We start from the raw sequence: 25439 nt of genomic DNA, 5'->3' as shown, positions 1-25439 counted from the left end.
AGAGCCTGCCTACCAGCCAGGAGCAAATCCCCCATCTGTGGTGACCAGCGGGAAGCTCTAAGGACTCAGGTCAGGAGCTCCGGGTTCAAATCCCCACCCTGCCGCTCCTTAGCTGGGTCACCGTATAAGATACCATCCCCTCTCTGAGCTTCACTTTCCTCATCCATAGGAAACAACAGTGATAAACTTTGGCCTTGGAAGGTTGATGTGAGAATTCAGAGACAGAGGTTGTGAGAGCTCAAGGCCAACTGTGAGGTGTGGGCCCTGCTGGTTATTATTAATAGCAATCCAGAAAACGGGTTTGGAAGGGGTTAAGTGGAGACCTTGCCTCCCAGCCAGGAGCGAATCAGGGCTGGCAGGGGAGGAGCTAGGCTGCCGCTAGGAAAGAGATCTAGATTGGCCAGATACTGCCCTGAGAGGGGCGCAAGATACCAGCGGGGCTTGGGGACCATGGGGCAGGGGCTTGGCACGGGGTCCCTGGCCTCTGCACCCTGATAGCTCCAAGCCAGAGGGTGCAGGACCAGCTACTAGCGTTGGAGGGAGGAGGGGCCGAGCCGCCTGAGCCAGGACAGTGGGAGGGTGGGAGAGGACCAGGACCCAGAGCCCTCCCAGCCCCCCAGGTAGGGGCCACTGGCTGCACTCAGGCCTTGACCTCAGCTGACTCTGAGAGCCCACATGGGATGCAGGGTCTAATTTAAGCACCAGCTGCAGGGCCCACAGCCCAGGAGTGCCTGCCAGTGGGCACAGGTGTGGCCAGGCTGCTCAGGGGCTGCTCAGGCAGCGGGAGGATTGGGGAGACCAGCCCTGCTTCCACCCAGCCCTGCACCCTGGCCAAGCCGCCTCCTGCGGGAACCCTCATGGGTCCCCCATGGCCTGGCAGACGGTCCTCCTCTCCGCTGAGGCCAAGGTCAGGGGGTGCAGCCAGGAGGGCAGAAGGACACTGCCTTGCAGTCTGGACAGGGGTTGCATCAGCCTGAGCAGCGCCAGGGGAAGGGGGCCCTGCTGGGAGGGCAAAGGCTGGCTTGGTTGTCCAAAGGCCAAGGAAGCAGAGTCCTGACCGCAGGAAGGCAGGGCCAGAGAGCTGGGTCCTACCTGGCCTCCTGGTGCCTGGCCTGTGACTTGCTGTTTGATCTTACACAGGCAGCCTGCCCTCGATGGGCCTCAGTCTTCCCATCTGTATGATGAGGGTGCTGACCTAGAAGGTTGATCCCAGTCCCAGAGGCCTACACTCAGGCCCCTGCTCCTCCTGCTTCCTGCAGCCCTGGCTGTGGGTGGCCACATGCAGTCGTGGAGACGGAAGTCCCTCTGGCTGGCACTGTTGGCCTCCTGGCTCCTCGTCCTGCTGGAAGTCTTCCCCCTTCTCCGCCTGGCAGTGCCCACCAGACCCCGGGCAGGAGCCCCCCAAGGCTGGCCCCGCTGGCTGGACGCAGAGCTCCTGCAGAGTTTTGCCAGGCCTGGGGAGCTCCTGGAAGATGGCCCTCAACCTCCTCAAGCCCTCCGTGGTGGCAGCTGCAACTGGGGAGCTTGCTTTGACACCTCGAAGTGCAGAGGTGGTGGCCTTAAGGTATTCGTGTACCCAGCGGCTGGACCCGTCTCTGAGACTCACCGCAGGATCCTGGCTTCCATCGAGGGCTCCCGCTACCACACACTCAGCGCTGCTGAGGCCTGCCTCCTCCTCCTCCTCAGCCCGGACACCCCCACTGGAGAGTGCGACCCGGTGCCCCCGCAGTGGGATGGGGGCAGGAACCATCTGGTCCTCAGTCTCCACCCAGCCCCTTGCCCCCGGACCTTCCAGCGGGGACAGGCGATGGTGGCCGAGGCCAGTCCCACAGTGGACACCTTCCGGCCCGGCTTTGACGTGGCCCTCCCGCTTCTCCCTGAAGCCCACCCGTTGCGAGGTGGGGCACCGGGCCAGCTGCGGCAACACAGTCCCCGCCCCGGGGTGGCCCTGCTAGCCCTGGCAGAGGACAGGGGCAGGTGGCACATGGCAGGCACCGACTTCTCTGCCTGCCCCTGGGATGGGCGCTGTGAGCAGGACCGTGGACCCAAGCAGTAAGTGGAACTTTCCCCTTGGGGGCTGGATGGGAAGGGTATGTGATGGGAGCGAGCCCAGGGGCCAGGGTAGAGGGCAGGATTGAGATGGGCAAACTTAGGCCTCAGCTGCAGCAGGAGGGAATCAGGCTAGATAGCAGAGAACACTACCACCGAGATGGTGATTTGCTGCAAGGGGTGTCCAAGGAAAGTTTTGGAATTCTTCCTTGGGGATCTTTAAAAGCATAAAACATGACTCACTCCTACTTATTCTTCTTCTTTTATTCCAATCCTTCCTTCCCTAATGTTTTATTTAACATACAACTCTATAGTGCTTACTATGTGCTAAGCACTTTTTATAAATGATTATAATAAAATAATACTAATCTTTATCTTTGAAGTGTTGGTGTACCAGACACTAAAGCTCAGAGAGGTTGAGTAACTTGTCTGAGGCCACCCAGCCAGAAAGAGCACAGCCAGTATTTTAATCCAGGATTGCCTGGCTCCAAAGCCTTCAGCCTTAGAATTCTGGGTTTTAAGCAAGAGTTTATGATCAATCCTGTCAAATGCCTCAGAGCCATGGTCACAGATGGAAGCTGCTCCTATGTCTAGTTTCTGGGATTAACCTCTCAAGGTAACAGACTTTGGTTATAGCAAATATGAATTAAGTCAGACCTACAGAAGAATCCCTACCAGTGAGAGTGCCTGAATATATACAAGAGGCATGGAGACCCATGGGGACATGGAGAGCTCACTTAGAAACTTCTCTCTACCTGGGATAGTTGTGGTGACACACCTCAGGTGGTAAAGCAGTTAACGCCTAAGCACCCTAACCCCTCTGCAACCCCCAGGAGGCCAGCAGTATCCAAAGGCTGGCTGGGCAGACTGGAGGTGGAACCTGTCACTCTAGAATCCTTCCCTTGTCCCCTGTCTCAGGTATCTCCCTATTCTTTGCTAGAACAACATGGCTTATTCTGAGCTCCACTTCCCTCCCAGGAATTCTTCACGTGGCCAAGCTCCATTTTTGCCTCTGCTTGGGGCTTCTGGGGCTTTTCTCAGCCACAGGGCTCTTGTGGGAATGGAATCTCTCTACCTCCTGAAGGCACATGGCCTCCAGGGAGCCCCGCAGCCAGGGGTAAGAGCAGAACTGCCCCTCAGTCCCCATGGCCCTTCTGCTAGGACCCATCCCTAGCAGGCATCCTCGGCAAATCACCCAAAAAGCTGAGGATCCCCCCAGGTACCTCAAGCTCCAAACTCAGACAGAGCTCACCTTTGGTGACAAGGTTCTCTGCTCACCTCGCCTGGCCTTACTTCTGATTAGGCACTTAGCCATTCTTGGTTACAGGATGTTCTTCTTTCAGCTGACTTTAGTTATGGCTAAATGCAGTCAGTTACTGGTGAATATGAAAGTTATTTTAGCCTGAACTTCTTTGAGAAACTGAAACTTGGGGAGTGCACACAATAGGTAGTTGCTCACTAAATGTTTACTGATTGAATCCAAATTGGCCAGAGCTGGCCAAGGTTTTCTAACAGGCGTGGGCCACCCTCTGAGTAGCATTTTTGATAAGTGTATTTCCAAGGTGTGATGCCTGAAAGCCTCTAACTGTCCTCTGAATTTCAAGCAGTTCTGTCTTTGGCCTCAACCCCCCTGCAGGCGACAGGACTTGTAATCTCTGGAGTAGCTGGAGCCTCAGTTTCCCTGAAGTGCCAGGCAGCTGCCTGAGCAGCCAGTCAAGTATAGGGACAGAGAGAGAGGGAGGCCCACAGCCACAGGCCAGTGCCCGGACGGTGGCCTGAATAAACAAGTGCTGGCCAGAGAAAGAGGCGAGTCAGGTCCCTGCCACCGTCCCACATTCACTCCGCTGGGGGAAGGGGGGAGGGGAGAAAGTGGGCATCTGGGGAGAGCCTGCTCCGCCGCTTTACATAATTCATGGCTAATCCTCTCGAGCACCCTTCAAGGGAGGTGTTATGATCCCCATTTCAGGGAACAGGAAACTGAGGCTCAGAGACATGGAGGCAGCCAGCCAAGGGCCTTGGTGACAAACTCCGTGGTTCACCACAGCCTCCCTCACTGCTCCGATCAGGCGCTCAGAAGCAGCAGAGCTGGGATTAAACCACGCTTCTGGCTCCAAAGCCCATATTTTTCCACCTTCGCTGAACAGTCTCATATTGCTTTAGAATAAGCCTCCACCCGTTTAAATTGTTATTTATTTATTTTTATGAATAGGGAATTCATTCACATGGTACAAAATTCCAAAGGCACAAAAGGGTATACAGTAAAAACTCCCTCCCACCCCTGTCTCCAGCCACCCAGTTTTCCCTCCTGGAGCCAAATACCCTTTCTAGTTTCTCTTGTGTCTTTTCTGAAGTACTCTGGATGTATATAAACATGTGTATATGCTCTCCCCTGCTTTTGGGGTTTTTTTACATAAATTTAATGCATGTTTTAAGGTCCCCTGGCCTGTCGCCACTGGGCGCACGAGGTGCAGTGCCTAGGGCCCATGATACTTTAGGGGCCCATGAAAATGTTCTCATTTCTTGGAAAATCAGAAGAAAAAAGTGAACTTCTAAATAGAAGAAAATGCTTTCATATATAATATTAGTATGTTCGTTTTTATACCAACACAGTTATCGAATATAATTTTTATAATATTTTTATGGCTGAGAGACTGCAAAGGCCGAAGTACGCAGGGCACTGGAAGTCGCAATGCAGCCCTGCCTGTGGCCATGGGTGGAGTCACCTTGACAGCAGCCTTGGACACTGAGGCCCCAAGTCCATGCCAAGCACTTTACAGGGTCACAGATCATCAGCAATCACGACGAGATCCATCCCTTCTACAACACACACACACACACACACACACACACACACACACACACACACACACACACACACACACACACACACGGAGGTGCTCGTCCAGCCTCTGATGGGGAATTCAGCACCTCCCAAGGCCACCCACTGGCTTTTCTCAGCCAGCTCCATTAGTAGAATTTGTGCCGAAACTGACCTTTCAGACATTTAGTCCATTGGTCCTGGGTCTCTCCTCTGTTGCACACTGAGCATTCATTCATTTAGCCCCCACTGAGTGCCCATACTCTGCCAGGTGCCCTGCTAGGCCCTGGGGATACTGGATGAGGGAGGCACAGCCCCAGCCCTCAAGTAGCTTGGTCTTATTAGAGAGACAGACAAGTCACTGGTGTGACACACATTGTTATGCAGAGAGAAGCCGGGCAAGCTGCCTGCCCGGCTCCTCTACTTCAGAGCTGTGTGACCTCTTTAGGCCTCAGTTTCCTCATCTGTAAAATGGGATATTAACAGCACATACCTCCCATCTCATAGGGTTGCTGTGAGAATGAAGTGAGTCAATGCAAGTAAAGCACCGAGAACAAAGGGCATGCTCAGTAAAGGTTAGCTTGGCTCGTTACTACTGCAGTGCACATAAGGGCTGTGGGAGCAGAGAGGAGGGAGCCATCTCTGGAGAGACCAAGGAAAGCTTCCCAGAGGAGGTGATATTTGAACTTTATACATTAAGACCAAGTAGGAGGAATTCTTCAGGCTGCAAGGCAGGGAGGGGTGCTCCAGGCTGGGAGAGAAGGAGGTACAAAGACACAGAGGGAACAGTAGACATTAACGAGGACTGACCGATACAGTTTATTCAGCAGGCTCTCTGGCTCTGGGTTCTCTGAAGCCTTAAACTTAAGGGTTTTCAGTCCCTTAGGGCTTTACTGGGGGAGGAGGAGAGGGCTGTGGCTGGCTGGTGCTGTGGCTCTCAATGAGGTAGAGGGTGTCCTGTTTTTAACTTGTAGCTTCTTCCAGAAGAAGCCTGGCGGGGCACCTGAGCATCGGGCAAAGAAGGCAGGGTCCTCTGGGAGACCCCTGGGCGCAGGTCTGGGGTGGTTCAAATAACCTGGGGCCAGGAGTTAGCACACCCTGGTTCTAGTTCCAGCTCTGCCCCAGCCCTTTCTGAGACCCTGAGCCAGTCCTCGGGTCTCTCTGAGACTCAGTCTCCCCATCTGTTCAATGAGGGTTGGTCCAGAGGCTAAGTACTCCTAGGATTGCTTCTTGAAGGTTCAGACTCAGGACCAGATAGGCTGTAGCTGAGGAGGGTCCTGGGACCCTCTAGGCCCTATTCAACAGTCCCACTCTGAGCAGGCCTGTGAGCCCTGGAGTCCTGCACACGCACACAAACACACACACACACACACACCCCGTAGCCAGGGCATGGGCACTCCTTCCCTGGCTGGGCAGTTCCAGGGTGCTGGCTCTGAGGAGGCTGCGACTCCTCCCCCTCCCCCCAACAGGCACACACAGCCTGAGTGTGGCCCTGGGGCTGGTGGGGGAGGTGGGAGGAACAGAGGAGGCCTGTCCTCTGAGCAAGGGGGCCTCTGGGCCGGGGGGCCTCTGGGCAGCGGCTTCCTGTGTGGTTCCAGGCTGCGGGCCCAGCCCACCTCCTGACAGAAGAGCCTTTCACGGGCCTGGGCTCTGAGGATGGGGAGAGGGCAGGGCACGGAGGCCACTCAGGTGACGGCCGCCCAGAAGTCTCCATGAGGCCAAGAGGTGGGAGGGCAAACGCGTGCTTGCCCAAGTCAGACCAGCCTTGGAAACGTCAGCTCCCACCACCTCCCATTTTTCAAACGAGGGAACCAAGGTCCTAAGAAGAGAAGGGAGGTGTCTAATACCACCAAGGGCAGCGGCAGAGCTAGAGCTGCTACCCCAGCTGTGGGCGAGGGGCAGTGTATGGCTGGGCGTGTGCAAGAGTGTCTGTTAACAAATGAGAACATGGTGGTGGGTTTGTACATTGTGAATTTGGGATTGTTAGTGTGGAGGGCTGGGGGGCCATCAGGGGAGTCAGGGGGGTGAGGGGCAGCTGTCTCAGGTCTCCTGTGTGCAGGGCCCCCTCCTGTGCTCCTTAGGACCCACCCTGGGGCAACGCTACCCAATGCCACCTTCTGCCTCATCCCTGGCCGCAGTCCTGATGCCTTGCACTTCCTTCAAGCCCTGCAGGTACAACCCCGACTTGGGCATCCCCCATCCCTGTCCCCCTACACTCCTGAGCTGGAAGGGCAGTCTGGGCCCAGGCCGATGGGAAGGGCCGGTGAGCTGCCCACTCCTTTACTCTGGGACTCAGATGTGCCTACAGCCATATTCATTGCACCCTCTGCAGAACACCCCCCCGCCAAAAAAACCCCACTTTTCTCTCCTCTTTACCCCTTGCCCCCAATGCAGCAGTTGCTGACTTGGAAAAGGGAGGAGGGGTGAGTGTGTGCAGGGTGGGACTGAGCTCCCCAGTGACCTCCCTACCCCCCAGGCTGGCTGCATCCCTGTGCTTCTCAGCCCTCGCTGGGAGCTGCCCTTCTCTGAGGTCATCGATTGGACCAAGGCGGCCATTGTAGCTGACGAGAGGCTCCCACTTCAGGTAGCTCAGGGCCCTACCAATGGGGTGGGGGCTAGACCCGGGACATGGGAGGACCCCGGGATCCTGGCCCCCAGGCTGGTCTCGTTCCTCATTCTTATCCCCCATCTATGTATATTGATGATTTTGCGCCCAGCCCCAAGCCTCCGGGGTTCTGAGAGCAAGAACTCAGCCTCTTTCAGCCTCAGTTTCCCCATCTGTACAATGGGATAAGTTAGACCAGATGATCTCCATGGGCTCAACCCCACTGGTCCATGACTGATTAAATACCTAGTTTAAAGGAAAGCCATAAAAAATCCAAAATCTGAGTGCCTACATGGAGCTTGGGGTGGGGAAGCAAAATGTAGAGTGACTTTTCCATCTGATGAAACTCATTTTGCCCAGCTCTGAAAAACATATGCATGAGCCTTGAATCCCCTGAGAAGTGAGGATGGTGTAAGAAGTTAACAGGAATAGCCTCCATTCACTGAGCCTCTACAATGTGCTGAGCCCTTAATATGTATCATCTAATTTAATCCTCACAACCACCCTAAGAGGCAAGTACCATTATTGTTCCCACTTTACAGATGAGGAAACAGACTCAGACAGATTAAGTAGCTCATCCACAGTCACACGGTTACTAAGTGGCATTTAAACTCAGCTCTGTGTGACCCCTGAACTCTTGATTGCTAAGTTACCTGGGATTTTGCCAAGGCTGGCAGCTGCCAACCCACCTGGAGAAATGTGGGGAGCGGGCTTCTGCTTCCCAGACCTCCAACCTAGGTTGTCCCCACCCCAGGGTGAGTCAGGGCCGGCCAGGGCCCCATGCCTTCTCCTTTGCTCCCTCTGTACCCCAGGTCCTGACTGCCCTCCAGGAGATGCCCCTCACACGGGTCCTTGCCCTGCGTCAGCAGACCCAGTTTCTATGGGATGCCTACTTCTCCTCAGTGGAGAAGGTCATCCATACCACTCTGGAGGTGAGGGGGATTCACCTGATGGGGGTTCTGGTGTTTGGCTCTGCCTCATCCCTGCCCCTCTCCATGCCCCTCTCTTCGGACACCTCCTCTGCCCTGGTGTTTGGGCTTGCCTCTTGAAGATGCTTCTGGGATGAATCAGAGACTCGGCTCGGAGCTCTTGGATGAGTTCCTTCTCCAGTCTTGGCCTCAGTTTCCCCATCTGTAGCAGACAGACTTCAAAGCATGTGCCAACTCCAGCTGATGGGCATTGGTTGCCTGGGGCATATGTTGGGAGGGATTCTGGGTCCGGAAAAAATGTCATGACCTGTTAGTGGTATCTGCCATGAGTGAAGACAGCATCACGGAGTGACCCCCTACCCTGGACTTCTGAACCTTTCAGTCCCCAGCGATCTGGTGTTGCATATGCTGCCCTCCCCAGATTCCTGAAGGGGGAGGTGTGGGGCTGCACTGGGTCCTCACTTCCTCAGACCCCGCCCATGGCCACACTGGCCGCTCCCTCTGCACAGCCTTCTCTCATTTCACAGATTATTCAGGACCGGATCTTTGGCGCCTCTGCTCACCCCTCGCTACTGTGGAACAGCCCCCCAGGGGCAATCCTGGCCCTGCCCACTTTCTCCCCAAGCCCCTCGGACTTCCCCTTCTACCACCTACAACAGGGTATGCCCTAGGGATGGGACAACTTGAAGTCCCTTCATCAACTCTCCCCAAGTCTCTGCCCCAGCCTCAACCATAGAGCCCCATCAAGCCCCTCCCCAAATTCCCCACATCTTTTCTGGCTCCTCAAGTCCCCAACTCAGGTCATTCTTGGGGGGTTGTGTCCCCTCCCGCCCTAATAGCCTGTGTCTCATTCCTCCAGGCTCTCGTCCTCTGGGCAGGTTCAGCGCCCTGATTTGGGTGGGGGCTCCAGGCCAGCCCCCCCTGAAGCTCATCCAGGCCGTGGCAGGCTCCCAGCACTGTGCCCAGGTCTGCCCCCTTGCCAGCTGGGGTGCCGGGATCCAGGATGGGGGCAAAACAGGGCAGAGCCCTTGAAGACATCTGGACGCCAAGGACAACCACACATTTTGGGGGGAGGCATGGGAAGGATTTTCAAGTACCATTGCTGCCTTCCTCTTTCAGTCCCAAGTTTCTAGTTCCTTTCCCCCACCTCCATCCCTGCTTCCCTCATGGAAACTGATGAAGCCACCTGAAAAACAGGTGCCTCTTGTGGAGGTTGAAGTAAACATACATGCATTCGTTTATTCATCCAGCCTTTTCTGAGCACCCTGGGCTTGATGCTGAGGATGCAGAGAAAAAGTAGGAAAGGATTCTGCCCCAGATTCATATTCAGTTAGCATTTCCCAGCACACAGACTGTCAAATATCACTTCCAGAGAAGCCAGATAGGCTCTTGAGAGTACCTGGAAAGGAGACAAGCAGTTAGCTCAGCCAGGGTGCAGACGGATCAGCTTCAAAGATGGGACATTTGAACTGGGCTGGGAATGATAAAGGAGCAGGAGGAAGAGAATGAAAACCTTTGAGAGAAGATGGGGATGGGGCATGGGCTCAGGGCCCAGGCTAGGTGCGGCTTGAGTTCTAATGCTACAGGTAGCTACCTTCGAGTACCACTGGAATTCATGCCTTCCGGAAGATCAGAGGCAAAAACAGAGCAGTCATGAAAGGACCTTGGCTCTAACTAAACTCCTCCCAAACTCACATATACAGCTGCTCTACCAAACTTCTTCCACCCTGAGAAAGATTACTCCTGGGACACCCCACACACCCTGGCCTTCTGACCCAGACTTCAGGAACATCCCCCTTTCCTTCCAGATCTTGGTTCTCTGGAGCAGTGAGAAGCCATCCCCAACCAGGTGGCCCAAGACAGCAGTGCCTTTGACAGTCATTGATGGGCACAGGAAGGTGAGAGATGGGGAGGGATGTTGAAGGGTGGGCTCACCCCCAGAAACCTGAGATCTGGGGAGGACATACACAGCGTGATTTACTTGGGCCTGAGCCAAAGCTGGACTTCAAGTTGGGCCTGGAGAAATTAGACCATGGGTTTCAGCTGCAGGCCTAATAGAAATGATTCTCTTCCATCCCTGGCCCTTGTGAATCGTGCTTCCAGAGAACTGGGGTTTTATGTGATGAGGGAAGGCAGAGAGAGTACATCGCTGTCTCGGGTAAGGGATAGAGGGGAAACCTGGGCAGGTGGCAGCATTTTGGGCGGGGGTGAAGGGGTGGCTTCCAAGAACCTGGGTTGGTGTGACACACCTGCTTGCCTGTGCCGTTCTGGGAAAGTCCCTTCATCTCTCCGGACCTGTTTCTTTCAAACGAAGGATGTTTGACAACCCTTCCAGGGTCGAGGTGAACATTTAATGTGACAATAGAGGAATCCTGGAATGTCAAAACTGGAAGGGCCCTAGACACCAATGGCCCCATTTTACCAAAGGGCAAATTGAAGTCCAGAGAGGGAAAATGAGGTCCTCAGGTCCGAGTTCCAGGCAGACTTGCTGTTTTCACTGCTATTCCTTCTACACCATGTCTGCAGGGGCTCCTGCTTAGCAGATATTCAGATACTCATCATGAGAGCCTGGGGAGGGGTCCTACGGCTGAGTTGCCCTCCGCTCCCTCCCCCTGCAGGTCAGTGACCGCTTCTTCCCGTACAGTGCCCTCAGCACCGATGCCATCCTCAGCCTGGATGCCCATAGCAGTCTTTCCACAAGTGAGGTGAGGACTCCCAAGAGGAGCCCTGGCAGCCCTCAGATCCCGGGAGCTGGGATGACCAGAGATCAAGAAGTCCAGCCTCCTGCTTTAGGAGTTTTCAGCTCCTAGCTGCAAAAGCACTGTTTCTAGCTCCCAGTTGGGAAAGTTCCCCTAAGCATCCCCTGAAAATTTTCTAGCTCCCTTCTCCTCTCCCCTGAGTCCCCTCAGCCAGGCTGGCCTCACCTCCATGTCTCGGGAGGCTCCTGGCTGGGCAGGAAGTCCTTCCTCACACCTTACTTAAACATCTCCCCAGGTGGACTTCGCTTTTGTGGTGTGGCAGAGCTTCCCGGAGCGGATGGTCGGCTTTCTGACGTGGAGCCACTTCTGGGATGAAGCCCGGGGTGGCTGGGGCTACACTGCCAAGAGGACCAACGAATTCTCCATGGTTCTCACCTCGGCTGCCTTCTACCATAGGTACAGATGCCAGCCCCGGCGCAGGGCTCAGAGGGCCAGAGAACCCTCCTTTGAACCAGGAGCGGGGTGGCGTGGGAGTGGACACAGCAGTCAGCCGAGAGCTCAGAGATCCAGGTTCAAGGCCACTTCCCAGTGCCGTGATGGGCAAATCTCCTCACCTCTCTTGAGGTTCAGTTTCCTTGTCTGTAAAGTGTATTCACCCCACAGGGCTGGTGTGATCATCAAATAACAAAAATACATGAAGTCCTTGGCACACAGTCAACAGATGGCAGCTAGTTGTATTTTAAGTAGAGCCATGCAGAGGACAGGGACAGTGTTTGGATTTCGGGGTGGGTGAATCCACAGCCGTCCTGAAGCTGGTCTTTGGCCTGCCATGTTTGATGGCCTTGGAACTAGCTGATCCTCCCCTCATTCTGGCTCTGGGTTCAGACTTCAGAGCCCAGGGAAGGGGGCCCCAAGGAGCTGTGAGGGAGGGGGCAGGGAGTTCACCGTTGGCTGCAGACAAGCCACAGAGCACAGAGTAGTGGAGAGTGGTGCATACTTGGGGTGGGTGCTCTCTGAGGCAGCCAGGGCTCAGCAGAAAAGGGAGCAGGACTTTCCCAAGAAGCTTAGGAATTGGGGTCAAAGGGAGAGTAAGGTCAGGAGGGAAAAGAATGGGGCCTGGCGGGTGGGTGAATTCGGCTGCAGCCTCTCCCGCTCCTCCCTCCTTACCCAGGTATTACCACACCCTCTTCACCCACTCCCTGCCCAAGGCTCTGAGGACCCTGGCAGATGAGGCACCCACCTGTGTGGATGTCCTGATGAACTTCCTAGTAGCATCCGTCACCAAGTTGCCCCCTATCAAGGTGCCCTATGGGATGTGGCATCAGGAGGCCAGACCTCCTCCACTGGTGAGGATCTAGGGGGGTGGTCGGCACTGGGAGGGCCCCAGCTGGGGAAGGGATTCCCGTTCTAACTCTAACCCTTTTTGCTGCACGAGGCGGGGGTAGGGTGGGGTTCCGAGGACAGAGAAGCCCTCCAACGCATTTCTCCCCGCCCCCCTTAGGAGCCTGGGGGTCCGGGGCTCAGGCAGGAGCCGCAGCCCGCAGCCCAGAACTGCATCAACCAGATGGCGGCAGGGTTCGGCCACATGCCCCTGGTATCTTCTCGCCTCCGTCTGGACCCAGTGCTCTTCAAGGACCCGGTGTCCGTGCTGCGTAAGAAATATCGCAGCCTGGAGAAGCCCTAGGAGGGACTCGCTGAGACCCCAGCGGTCGCTGCAACTGCCTCGGGGGAGGGGAGAGGCTCCGCCTCCTCCCTTGCGGTATCTGGAGACCCAATCAAGGCTGCCATTTAGCCAGCACGGCAGTACCCGATTGGCCAACCACCGCCTCGCCCCCCACCCCCCAGCCTAGCCGCTAGTGGCAGTTCCCACGTTCACGTCGCTGGCTCTGGGGCCCTTCCTCTGCCTTCGCAGACCCCTTGCCTGGAATGCCTTTCTCGGCTTCTCTGCCGAGCTGACATCTACTTCTCTTTCAGATCCTCGCCTCCTCCACGAACCTGCCTGACCCCCACCCCCGCCCCGGATCCTCTGCGCTTTCACAGCCGGGTGTGTCCCTTAGTCCCGACGCTATTCATGCTGCCTCGCATGGTACACCGTCAGGCCCCAGGACTGACCCGGGAGTCCCGTGAGGGCAGGGCCGTGTCCTCGTCTCTCTGGCCTGGCAGGTACGCCACAAATATTTGACGAACAGATAGATGGAAGAGACATAACTACATGCCTGGCTCTGTGGCGACAGTGGCGGGGGTGTGGACAGGGTGTGCGGAGTGAGACACAAAACTGCACCTCCCACCCCAACCCCTGGGTTTTTAGTCCGGCCGGAAAGCAGCTTCTCGCAGAATCCTGGGTTCTTCTCGCAGAATCCTGGGCGCAATCCTCGCGCCCCAAGAATAGAGCAGAGAAGTCCCGGGGAGCCAGTTTCGGGGCTCCCTTCCCGACCCGGCGGAGCACAGTTGGGGGTGGTATGGGAACGCCGGTGGCCCTGCCGGGCCCGAGCCCCTCGTCTCAGGCACTGCCGTCGTCCTGCATTACCAGCCTGGACCACTAGTGGTCAGCACCGCGCCGCGCTCCCTCCCCGCGGAAAGGGAAGGAAGTTCGAAACGCCCATCGGGTGGGATTAGGGGGGGCGGGGACGTCGAGATTGGTGGTGCGCAGCTTGAAGTCGGAAAACTGGGTGGCCCACACACTTAGGACTAAGAAGGGGCCATTTCTAGGTGGGCTGTGTGGGAGCAAGGGCGGTCCCGAGCGCCCTGGTGGTGAGAGTGGAGAGGGGGAGGGGACGCTGGGTTCTCCTAGGTTCACCCACCTGGAACTGGCATGATCACTTCCGAAATAAAGCGCGTGTCTTTGTCCCTTTGCTCAGGCTATAAATACCTCTACAGCAGCTGCGCGGGGGGAGGGGGACTCAGGTCTCGCCTGGGAGCTGGGGCCACTCTAGAGGAATGGGGATGGTGGGTCCAAACCAGGTCCAGGGTATCCGGTGTTTTTCTGCTTCGATGGCCTCGCAGCTTTGGAAACTCCCGTGACTAGTGACTAGCTCGCTGGCCAGAACATGGTGTCCCCAAGGCCTCCGACGTCCATCCTCCAGTTTGACCTCTGGCCCCTGGATGACTCAGGTCATCCCCAGAGCCAGTCACAGCGTGGGATGCAGAGAAAGCTCTCTTTGGGGAGGCATGGGGCTACTGTATTCTTGAGATGGAGGGGGGACTGGGACTTTAAGGGGAGGGGAGACAGTCTGGCCCTGAGTCAAGGACAGTTGTTGAGGAAGCACACAGCTGCAACCCAGGCAGCCTTCCCAGGGTGGGGAGGACTCCAAGTGCCAGGCCCAGCTGGGGGAAAGAGACACCTTTTCCCTCCCCACTCACAGTTGCAGCACCCAGAACACTGAACTACCTTGGCATGGCCTTGCCTGTGGGCTGCCAGGCCCAGTGGCTCATACTGTACCAATATGCAGCCCAGAGCAGGTCCCCAGCCCCTGCTGTAGGGGGAGGCGTCGGGCTGTGTGACTTTGGGCAAGTGACTCAACCTCTCTGAGCCTCAGTTTTCTCATCTGTAAAAATGCAGGACAGCAATGACTGTCTCTTGAGAGGTGTGTAAGGACTTGGAATATAGCAAAGCCCAGGATCCAGGTTCCTGCAGCCTGCCATGGCTGGGGGGAGGGAGGAATTTGATTCACAAGATTGGGGTGGAGTGGAGCTCCACCAGTGGTCACACACACACACACACACACACACACACACACACACACTTCCAAGCCAGCACAACTTCCCACAGATTTGAAGGGGCCGAAGAACCCTCAAACCTAGATCACAGCCAACCCCGGATGACAGTGCTGGAAAGGCACAAACAGGTCGTTTCACAGATGGGAAGAGAGAGGCTCAGAGGGGAAGGCGAGTGACCAACCCCTCCTCCTCCCACTGTGGGTCAGGACAGAGTCAAGACAAACCCAGTGCTGCCCCCAGAGGCTGGGAAGCCCACCTGGCCCCTCAGGCCATCCTTCCAGAATGATGCTAAAAGTACCCACTCTTCCACAGCCACCATGTGCTCAGCTGACTTTGGTCCCAGTCCTCACAACAACCCTGTGAGGTAGGTGTCAACATTCTTAGTCCGCAGACGAGAGAGAGACGCTGACCTCCCTAAGGGCAGAGACAGACCACTAGATCAGAGCCACCTGATGACTGGGCATACTGCCTCCTCTGTGACACTGGGGACAGGTCCCCTGGCTTCATCTTGGAAATACAAGCCACCTCCTAATTCAGGAATCTTCACACACACCTCAGGAAGCCAGGGGCTCCTGTTCAGGTTGTACCCTCTTTGTCCTCCATCCCCAAGTTTTGAGCAGGCCAGGCCATACCGGCAACAGAGCTGGCCCAACCATACCCAGTGTCAGGCTCCTCGACCCCAGGACACAATCAGGGCAAGAGGAGTGGCCCGGGGCCTGTGGGGCTGTTTGGTGGGGGGGACCCAAGCTGAAATCTCTGCCCACCTCCACCCCTCCCGCCAGGACACCTTTGTGTTGGCACAGCTTCCTGGACGTTGGCGAGGCGGGGGGGGGGGGTGGGGGGGATAAGGAAAGAGGAAACCAGCGGGTCCTTACCTAGTCAGAAGCCCCCTACCTCCAGGAAAAGGAAACATTTGGCTCTCAGTGAAATGACTCAGGCACAGATCAGCCTCAGGTGCCCCCTGGCTCCCCATCTCAGGGGGGACCCGTATGAGTGTGCAGGGTCCTCACCACCCCCCAACCCCCATGGCCTCCTTGTAGCGTATTGTTAGAGGCAGAGGAAGGGGGCTCTGTCCCAGGGCTTCTTTACAGATTCATAAGGCAAAGGCCAGACAGACTGAAAATGGGAAATGAGGCAGGTAGGTGAGGGGACAATGAGTCTCCCCTCTACCACCCCTCACTATGCCCCACTGCCTTTCCAGAGGCTAGTGGTAGGGCGGCATTAGCTGAGGATGAGGCCCAAACCCTGCCCACCGGGAGCTGGAAGAGCGGGGTCACACCAGCTTTACACCTGCCGAGTTCCCATCCTGGGGCTGGCAGTAGTCAGATGGGGGAGACGGGGAAGAGCCCGTTCCTGGAGTGGGACGAGCCCCCTCCACGCTGAACATGGAGTCAGGAGAGGGCCCTGGTTTATAACCCACCTGGGGTAGGCAGAGTCCTGGCTGGGCCTGGGGGATACTCAGCCCAGCCGTCTGCAGGCCTGTCCATGCCCCAGTTGGCGCCTGGCCAGGCAATCAGTCCGAGGGACCCTGGCATGACTGACAGTCCTTCATGTCCTCAGAGTAGTCCTCTATCTGGATGGTCATGGTGTGGAAGTGGAACTTCCCCTGCAGGCGGGCGCTGGCTGCCTTCAGCACAGCCTGGGCATCTGCGTTCCCAGCTGGGGGCAGAGAGGACACACGAGGGCAGGCACCAGAGAACCGATTACTCACTCTTGGGCCCTTAGGAATGATTAGGAGCCCCAGTCTTATATCCTACCCCCAGCAGAACAAGATAGGGGATGATGAACATCAAGAAACCCCCAGACTCACTCCTGTACCAGGCAACCCTCTGGTTCCCATACCTGGCGCAACCCTGAAAGAGCAGGAAAAGCACTGGCTTGAAGGCTAGGAATCTTTCCTCTGCCGCTGATGAGCTGTAAGAGCCTGGGCAAGTGACCTTACCACCCCACACCCCCCAACCTCAGTTTCTTCATCTATAAATGGGACTGTGATGACCAAATGCAATAATGTATGTCAAGTACTCAGCATGGGGTCAGGTCCAATGCATGGGCACTGCAAGCATCTGGGGTCATCTGGACCCATCAGGGATGGCCCCGGGCCTCCCGCTGCCTCTCTCTCACCCACCCCGAGTGTTCCCACTACTCACCGATGGCGACGTGGACAGACAGGATAGGCTGGGCCACAGTCAGTGCCCAGATATGCAGGCTGTGCAGGGCTTCCACCCCCTCCACCGACAGCAGCAGATCCCGCACAGCCGTGAAGTCCATGCCCCTGGGGGTCCCTGAGGATGGCAGGGACAGGGGCTGAAGGAAAGGGCGCCCTCCCACCCACGCCTGTTCCTGCTCCTCAAATGTCTCCTCACTCAGACCTCCTTGGCCTGATGTAGCCCCCACCTCCCAAATGACCCCATCATATCACCCTGTTGTATTTTCCTCTTCACACTTAACACTATCAGAAATTATCTTATTTGTTAGTTTCTTGCTGTCTCTCCCTCTGAAGTGGAAACTATGCGAGCAGGACAATTGTTTGGTTTACCACCCTATCCTCAGTGCCTAGAACAGTGCCTAGTCCCACAGTATATGCTCTATTAAAAGAATTTGTTTTTATCTTCAGCGAGTGGTGCTGGGAAAGTTGGACAGCTGCATGTAAGTCAATGAAGTTAGAACACACCCTTACACCATGCACAAAAATAAACTCAAAATGGCTTAAAGACTTAAACATAAGACATTGACACCATAAAACTAATAGAAGACAGCATAGGCAAGACATATTCTGACATAAATCGTACCAATGTTTTCTCAGGTCAGTCTCCCAAGGCAACAGAAATAAAAACAAAAATAAACAAATGAGGGCTTCCCTGGTGGCACAGTGATTGAGAATCCGCGTGCCAATGCAGAGGGCACAGGTTCGAGCCCTGGTCTGGGAAGATCCCACATGCCGCAGAGCAACTAAGCCCATGCGCCACAACTACTGAGCCTGCGCTCTAGAGCCCACGTGCCACAACTACTGAAGCCCGTGCGCCTAGAGCCCGTGCTCCACAACAAGAGAAGCCACCGCAATGAGAAGCTCACGCACCGCAAGGAAGAGTAGCCCCTGCTCGCTGCAACTAGAGAAAGCCCGCGTGCAGCAACAAAGACCCAACACAGCCAAAAAATAAATTAATTAAAAAACAGAACAAAACAAAAAAAACTGACTTTAAAATAAATAAATAAAATAAAATATGGCACAAATGAACCTATCTACAAAACAGAAAGATTCATAGACATATAGATCAGACTTGTGGTTGCCAAGGTGGCGGGGAGGGAGAGGGATGGACTGGGAGTTTGGGGTTGGTAGGTGCAAACTATCACATGTAGAATGGATAAACAAGGTCCTACTGTATAGCACAGGGAACTATATCTAACCTCCTGGGATAAACCATAATGGAAAAGAATATTAAAAAAGAATGTATACATGTGTATAACTGAGTCACTTTGCTGTACAGCAGAGACTGGCACAACATTGTAAATCAACTATACTTCAAATAAAAAAACATTTTTTTTAAAGAAGGGAAACTGGGGATCCCTGCACCCGCATGGGGAATCCTCATCATCACTTTTATCTGGGTCAGTCACATTCTTGGAGAAAAAACTCTGACCTGCAGCCAAGCACTCCTGTTGACCCCAAACCAGGATCTAGACCAACCCTGACCACGCAGAGACCTATGACCCAAGATCCTGAGCACAAGCAAGCCGGGTGAATAACTGTGGTAACTCAGGGCAGACCATCTGCCAGCACTGAGCACCCCTCAAAGCCCTGCCACGTCCTCTGGAGGTGGGGTCCTCAGAAAGGAAGGCCTGAGCTGGAGTGGATTCCGCAGTCTTGTCCAACACCAGCTGTCTTTTTCTGATCCCCAGTCTGCACCCCCCGACCCCACTATGCAATGAGAAACATAAACCTCACCCCCTAAGGGAAGGCGAGTGGAGACTCAGGAAACATGAGGAAGGTCTGGAGGGCCAGGTGCTACAGACACCGGCCGGAAGCCCCCTGACTAGGCAGGGAGGACATATCCCAGCAGGGAGGAGGCACCCTTGGGGGTAAGAGGAAGGAAAGGACGATCCAGAGGACATTTCCAGAAACAACCACACCTGAGGGCCCTGCTCAATGCCAAGATCAGCCTGGGGCCCAGGGAGGTTCTCCAACCTATGCCAGGCTCCAGACCATGGTCCCCCGCCAATGTGCTGGGATGCACCCTACACCCAACACACACACACACCTGAACTTATATTAGAGCTGGAGAGCCAAGAGCAAAAAGGGAGCCCCAAGCCCAGGTTACCTTCCATCAGCACCAGGATCACATCTCTCAGGATGGTCAAGGTTGTCCCCAGGACGAGGATGGAGAAGAGGAAGGTGCAGATGGGGTCTATAAACTTGTACTCTGGCTACAGGAAAAGGGCAAGGCAGAGCTGGGGCTCACCACCCAACACCTTAGCCTCCCTTCTCTGCTCCCACCCAGCATTAAGTCGGGGAGAGGGGCTCTCTCTGCAGGGTGGGCATGAGCCTCACCCTGACCCTGCCTCCCAGTTCTCTACCTTTTATTCTGTGTCCAAAAGGACAGGCAGGACAGACCACAGTTTAGGATAAGGCACTGCACCTTCCCACCCCTCCTTGCCCAAGGTGCTGAGACATGGACGGAGCTAAATGGAATCTTAGGCACCATCTGGTCCAACATCCCCATTTTATAGATGGGGAAACAGAGGCTCAATTAGAGCAAGGGACTCACTGCACATCATGCGGCTGGCAAGGGGTGGACCAGGCTTCAAACCCAACACTTGGCTCTTTCCACTACACCACACTGCCTCTATATGATGGGCAATGCCCAGGCAGCATACAGTCCTGGGTTTGAATCTGGCTTCACAACTTACCAGCTGGGTGACGCTGTGCAAGTCACTGAGCCTTTCTGAGCTGCAGAAAACACCACCACCTCCCCTTCAGGGTTGTTATCAAGATCAGAAGTGCTAACACTTAATGGGTGTTGGATAAATGTTCCTTCCCTCTCCTACCCTTTTGCCCAGAGCTGGGAGGGAGCTAGAATCTGGAAAGGGTCCTGTGCAGAGAGAAGCCCCCAGATGATCTACCCTCCCTTCCCCACCCAGCCCACTTCCCTGTGTCCCCAGCTCTAACCTTGAAGTATAAAATAAAGGCTGCCACTAAAACGCCCAAGCTCTGCAGAAAGTCTCCAACCACATGGATAAAGGCAGCTCGGACACTGGGGTTCTCCTGCTGCTGGCTGGTGTCGCGGCTGTGCTCATGGCCATGGCTGTGTCCGTGGCCAGACTGGTGAAGAATCAACCCCATTCTACAGAAGTGGAGACAAGGCCAAGGGGCTCACTGAGGTAGCAGATAGAGGTTTCAAATCAGCCAGGTAGAGGCCCCCATCAGGACTGGCCTCCCCAGACTGCATGATCCCTTTGGCCACGTGAGGAGCCCAACCCACGTGGCCTTGGTTCAGAGTACCAACAGGAGAAGGGGCTCAGCTCCATCCAATGTCAGGCTGAATCTGGGCACAAAGATGCCCCAGTGCCAAGTCTCAGAGCAGGAAAGCCCCACAGAGGGGCCTTCACCATGTCACAGATGGTGAAGCTGAGGCCCAGAGAAGGAAGTCACTTGCCCAAGGCCACTGAGCAAAGGTGAGAGAACCCAAAAGAGACTCTGGTGCTCTACACACCCTGCCTCTCACTGAGACCAATTTCAGGCACATCACCTTGAAAAAGGACTTGGATTCTGCCCCTAGGGACACCTGCTCCTGCAAGAACTAAACTCACCCCTCCCCATGACAGGTATGAAGCCTCTCTGGTTACTCACTGACATGTATGGGGTGGGAACTTGATGCTGCCACAGGTTTACAGCTCCCGATGGCCTTGCCCTAGGCCTCAGGCAGGACCCAGGTGTTCCAGGTGCCAGAGCTCAGACCACTAGGGAAATTCTGATCTTGCGACCTACCCTGGAGTGCGGCACCTCCTCCTTCTAACGAGAGCAGGCATGTAGGTATGCGTGTGAGAAGTGGGAGGGGGAAAGACTCACAGGGAACCCAGGCCACACTCACATGACGTTCACGACCACAGCACAGCCCGACGTGATCAGCATGGTCCCCTCCTCGATCTCATAGTCCCCAGAGATCAGCCGTTCCACCGCCAGGTACACCAGTACCCCAGTCACGACCCAGATGGACAGCACAGAAAGTAGGGCGCCCAGGATCTCTGAGGAAGAACCCGGCCCCCACTACCAATCTTAGCATGAGGCTCTAAGGCTAAGGAGCCCCCTCCTCCTCCCCACAAAGTCTGGGCCTGGATCCAACTGGGCTCTGCCAGAGGTATGGCTGGTGTGGTTGCACCTTACCCCACCATTCATACATCTGGGAACATCTGAGCTAGAAGAAACTCAAGAAATCATCCGCGTCAAACCCTTTCTGTTGAAGCTGACTCATTAAAATATATACCCATTGCTCGGCTGGCAAACTAAGGCTTCCGAGGAACAGAGGCTGGGCCATCTGTCACCAAGAGGAAAATGACAATGCAGCCCAGAGATGAACTTCAGAAGGCTTTGTTGAACGTTCCCTCCCCCTAGAGCTTATCCATGGAGTTATGTGCAGAGTTAATGCACAGTCATTTATTCTTGAAGTCTGATCACTTCATTTCTTAGGAAGGTGGACTCTCCTTCCCTACAGGGTGGGAATTCCCAGAGGAACAGGGGACCAGGGCTCCCCCATCAGACTGGGAGCTCCCAAAGGACAGAAGCCAAGGTTGACATCCTCTTCCCCCACCCAAATCACCCTCCTGGCCTTACTCAGGGACCCAGTGCACCCACCTAAGAACTTAATCTTGACCTACCCCCTCTCCCAACTCCATCCCCATCCCAACCAGGGCCCTTACCAGCTCGCTGCCAGCCGAAGTTCATGGTCTTGGTGGCTGGCCGGGAAGACATCCACAGGGAGAAGAGGCTGATGAGCATGCTGGCAAAGTCAGTGAGCAGGTGGGCTGCGTCTGTCATGATCGCCAAACTATGTGCCAGGTACCCACCTGCAGGGGCAGGGCCAAGAGGATGGAGGGTCCTTATCAGTTCCCCAAGGAGCCAACTTCCCAGAGTGTGTGTGCAGCAGGAAAACCATGAGCTCTGGAGAAAGACAATGTATTCCAGACCTCTGCACCATTAGCTGTGTCACCATGGGCAAGTGACTTACTTTCTCTGAGCCTCAACTTCTACCATCTGTGAAATGGGATTAGCAAAATCTACTTAGAGGGTGAATGTGAAAATTGAGGTCAAATTGGGCCTGTAGGGAAATTCCCTGGCGGTGCAGTGGTTAGGACTCCCCGCTTTCACTGCGCCCTCGGCACAGGTTCCATCCCTGGTCGGGGAACTAAGATCCCACAAGCCATACGGCATGGCCAAAACAAAAACAAACACAAAAACCAAAAAACCAAAATGGGCCTGGAAAGCATAGCAGGCACTCGGTAAATGCTCCTTCCTTCTAGGCATTCAGGTCTTCCCTGACCTACTAGTTGTGTGTGATCTTGGGCAAGTTACTAAACCTTATGGTGCCTCCGTTTCATCATCTGTAAAATAAGGAGACTAACAGCACCCATATGACAGTGCAAGGTTGTTGTGAGGATTACATGAGATAGTGTGCATATAAAATATGGAGCTATTAGTATTAATACTACAGGAACATCCAGGAGAAAAGCCTTTTGGATCATCCAGACTATCCATGTGCCAACTTCATTTAATTAGCAAAAAAGTCCTTACCAATGACTTCCCCAATCATGAACGACAGGCAGAAGGCACAGGCCACACAGAGCTGGCGCCAGGCCCTCTTCTTCTTGGGGTCGCAGTGACTGCCAGGACTCGTCTGGGCGTGACAGTAATGGTTGCTCTTGGTAGCCAGCTCAATGGGCTGCAAGTCCAGGCCAGGTGAAGACAGAGGGATCCAGCCAGCCCCATCCTGCCACAGAGATCTGTAAGACCTGTCCAAGGAGGAAGGGTGAGGGGAGACTCAGCTCTGAGATGGGAGCAAAGAGGGCTGACTCCAGTCTTACCTCTCTGCGGGGCCTGATTGTTCCCATGTGCCCATTTGGAAGAAGAGCTTAAGGACACTCCAAGCTCGACAGACTCTGAGGAGTGACCAGAAGCCCCTCTTTGCAGGGGGTGCTGGGGAACGACCAGTCCAGGAGTCTTGGCTCCGTGCGTTCCCTCCTCCCCCATCCCTCCCAGGGCCTGGAGGAGGCAAAGACCTTGGGAACTGGCCAAGGGGCTGGGCCAGTCCAGCCGAGCGCAGAGAAGGAGCAGAGCTTCCACTCAGGGAGAAGAGCAGATCTCCCCCTCTCACGGTCTGGGGACACCGGGCCTCCCAGGGCGGGGCTGCCCCCGGGCAAAGTGCTGGCCCCGGGGCAAGGCTCCAGGCACGCACTCCCCACTAACCCGCAGGGGTCAGGATCTGTGCTCAGCCACAAGGGGGGAGGGATGATCCCCGTGCCCAGGCTCCATTTCCCCTTTCCTTCCTTCACCTCACCCCACCCCTCCTGTGTGGTCCCAGTTCAAGCCGCCGTCAAAACCAACCACTGGCAGGATAGCAAATGAGGAGGTGGGTCTGATGCCACTCAAATTCCCGCCCCTCCCCAGGCTCTCGCCTTACCCGGCTCCAAGCCTGGCGTCCAACAGATGCTTCCTCTCGGTGGCCTCCATGCGGCCCCGCGCGCCCTGCCGTGTGCTCCCTGGAAGTTGCGCGCGGGACGCTCCGCGGCGCGCACTCACCTGCCGGGCGGGCCCTGCGCGCCTTTCCCGCCGCCCCGGCGCGTGCGCCCCTCGCCCGCCCGCTCTGCCGCGAGTTCGCTCCCGCCTGGCCGTGCCGAGGCCGCTGAGGGGTCGTCCCGCTGTCGCTACCGCTGCTGCCCCCACCACGCCAGCCGTGGCGCCCCGCTCCCGCCGGCTTTATCCGGTCCCCGCTACCCCGTGTGAAGCGGCGCGTCGTGTGCAAAAGCCCGCAGGGAAGGGGGAGGGGGCAGCTGGCGGCAAAGGGCCCCGGCATTGACCCCTAGCACCCCGTCCCCTGCGCCCCCGGGGCCCAAGGAGCCCACCTGGCCTGCGACAGAAAGCCTAACCGCTCCCGCCCCGCTCTGCTGCTTGGTGTTTCCGAGTTGGGACTAGTCTGCGCCCGCCTTCCCCCGCTCGGGGCCGGCTGTGTCCCACCGAGAAGTTCTCGGGCCCCGGCTTGTAGAAATCCGCTTTGGGTCCCCTGAGAGCAGGAATGTGGCTCCTAAACTCAGAATAAGGGCTCCTGAGGCTGGGGTTGTGTCTTCCCCTCAGGAGACCACTGATCGGTTTCCACTCTCAGGCTGCAGACGCCAGAGCCCCCCATGTTCTTCCGCTCAGGCCAGGGGGCTCCTGCGGGCGGGGTATGCCTGCCCTCAGGCTGGGGCAGTAGCCCTCTTTAGGACTGGTTGGAACTGAGTAATCCATCCGCGCCACTGAAGCAGCGCCGGTTCCTCCCGTTTTGCGCGCTCGGATTAGATCTGGGGTGGCCGGCTTTATCTCCACCGCTACACGGAGCAGGGTCGCGCTTCAGCAGCAGTCGCCATCTAGACAGAGCTGACACCACTACCACCACACCATCCTTTCTCCACTGCCCCGCAGCAGTTCCCAGGAGCCCCAGGAAGGTGCCATGCGTGGTGTTCCTCCGGGAGAAGCCCGCCGGCCCTTCCTGCCGGCTTGGTGCCCCACCCAGTTGAAGCTTCGCCCTCCCCCGGCGGTTGGGTGGGAGGAGGGGCAGGGGCCTATGGCCCCGACACTGGCCTCTGATAGGCCCTCTACATAAAAAGAACTTTGGGCCGGGGACCTCCCTGGCCAGTCACCCCATCATCAAGGGCCCTGGGGACCTTGGCTTGGCTATGGCCCTTCACAGAGACAAGAGACAAGGGTGTGAGCCTCTATCCCACACCACTGGGGACAAGGAGGGGCTCCTTCAGTGTCTCCCCGACAGGAGTCATCTTGTTAGGAAACTAAGTGCAAGGAGCAAGGATGGCAGCGGCATGCCTGCCTAGATTGGGTCCCCACTGAGTGCCTTTCCACCTTCTCTGGACTCTGAGTGTGGACAACTTTTACCGCAGGTTTCCTGGCTTTCCTGTATACTCTTAGAACCAGCAAGCTCAGCATTACCTGGAGAAGGTGTTAGAATGCAGGTTCCAGGTCCCTGCATCAGACCAACTGAATCAGAATCTCTGGATGTGGACCCTAGGAATCAGCATATTTACAAATTCTCAGGGGATTTTCTGCACAGTAAAGTCTGAGGACCTCTACATAAGCTTTTATCATCTCAGACATATAGTCACCTGATGTCCCCACTAGATTTTAAGCTCTTTGAGAGCTGGGATGTATTTTGTACTTCTATTACAATTTAGTTGAGCTCTGAGCACCTACTGAGCACTTAGTTAAATGCCTGTGAATTGGATTGAAATAAAGAAGTATACAAATATAGGGCTGGTCACTTAATCAGATGAGAGTAAGTGAGGTAGGTGCAGTTCACAGGGGTTTCTTGCTGGGCCATCTCAGTCGTGTTGCAGTTTCAAACTGCCCTATGCTCAGATTAATC

General features: G+C 55.8%; 2 protein-coding genes across 7 annotated transcripts; one reads left to right on the top strand and one right to left on the bottom strand.

Moving 5' to 3' along the window:
- On the top strand, positions 1-13421 carry EXTL1 (exostosin like glycosyltransferase 1). Of its 3 annotated transcripts, XM_082366668.1 has the most exons (12): positions 1-2052; positions 6949-7039; positions 7344-7451; positions 8285-8404; positions 8929-9061; positions 9261-9367; positions 10210-10299; positions 11020-11106; positions 11396-11556; positions 12272-12446; positions 12602-12752; positions 13075-13421. In XM_082366668.1, exons 1-12 carry the CDS (start codon positions 1280-1282, stop codon positions 13101-13103), a joined length of 2025 nt encoding a protein of 674 aa, XP_082222794.1. In that variant the 5' UTR covers positions 1-1279; the 3' UTR covers positions 13104-13421. The 3 variants fall into 3 exon arrangements, with proteins under 3 accessions (XP_082222794.1, XP_082222793.1, XP_082222795.1); XM_082366667.1 differs by having other exon boundaries at positions 3-2052; positions 12602-13156; XM_082366669.1 differs by lacking the exon at positions 11020-11106 and having other exon boundaries at positions 3-2052; positions 12602-13156.
- SLC30A2 (solute carrier family 30 member 2) lies at positions 8517-25164 on the bottom strand. Of its 4 annotated transcripts, none has more exons than XR_014237442.1 (9): positions 23487-25164; positions 22601-22818; positions 21730-21876; positions 20904-21057; positions 19982-20156; positions 19134-19239; positions 16965-17099; positions 16238-16476; positions 8517-8683 (listed from the first exon to the last, which is right to left on the bottom strand). XR_014237442.1 is itself a non-coding variant. In XM_082366902.1 (8 exons), exons 1-8 carry the CDS (start codon positions 23534-23536, stop codon positions 16331-16333), a joined length of 1131 nt encoding a protein of 376 aa, XP_082223028.1. In that variant the 5' UTR covers positions 23537-25164; the 3' UTR covers positions 15138-16330. The 4 variants fall into 4 exon arrangements, 2 of the variants coding, with proteins under 2 accessions (XP_082223028.1, XP_082223029.1); XR_014237443.1 differs by having other exon boundaries at positions 8551-8603; XM_082366902.1 differs by lacking the exon at positions 8517-8683 and having other exon boundaries at positions 15138-16476.
- Positions 25165-25439: the final 275 nt, after the last annotated feature.

Source organism: Balaenoptera borealis, assembly GCF_965194805.1.
Source record: "Balaenoptera borealis genome assembly, chromosome: 1".
Taxonomy (NCBI): Eukaryota; Metazoa; Chordata; class Mammalia; order Artiodactyla; family Balaenopteridae; genus Balaenoptera; species Balaenoptera borealis.
This window is presented reverse-complemented; position numbering and strand designations above follow the sequence as displayed.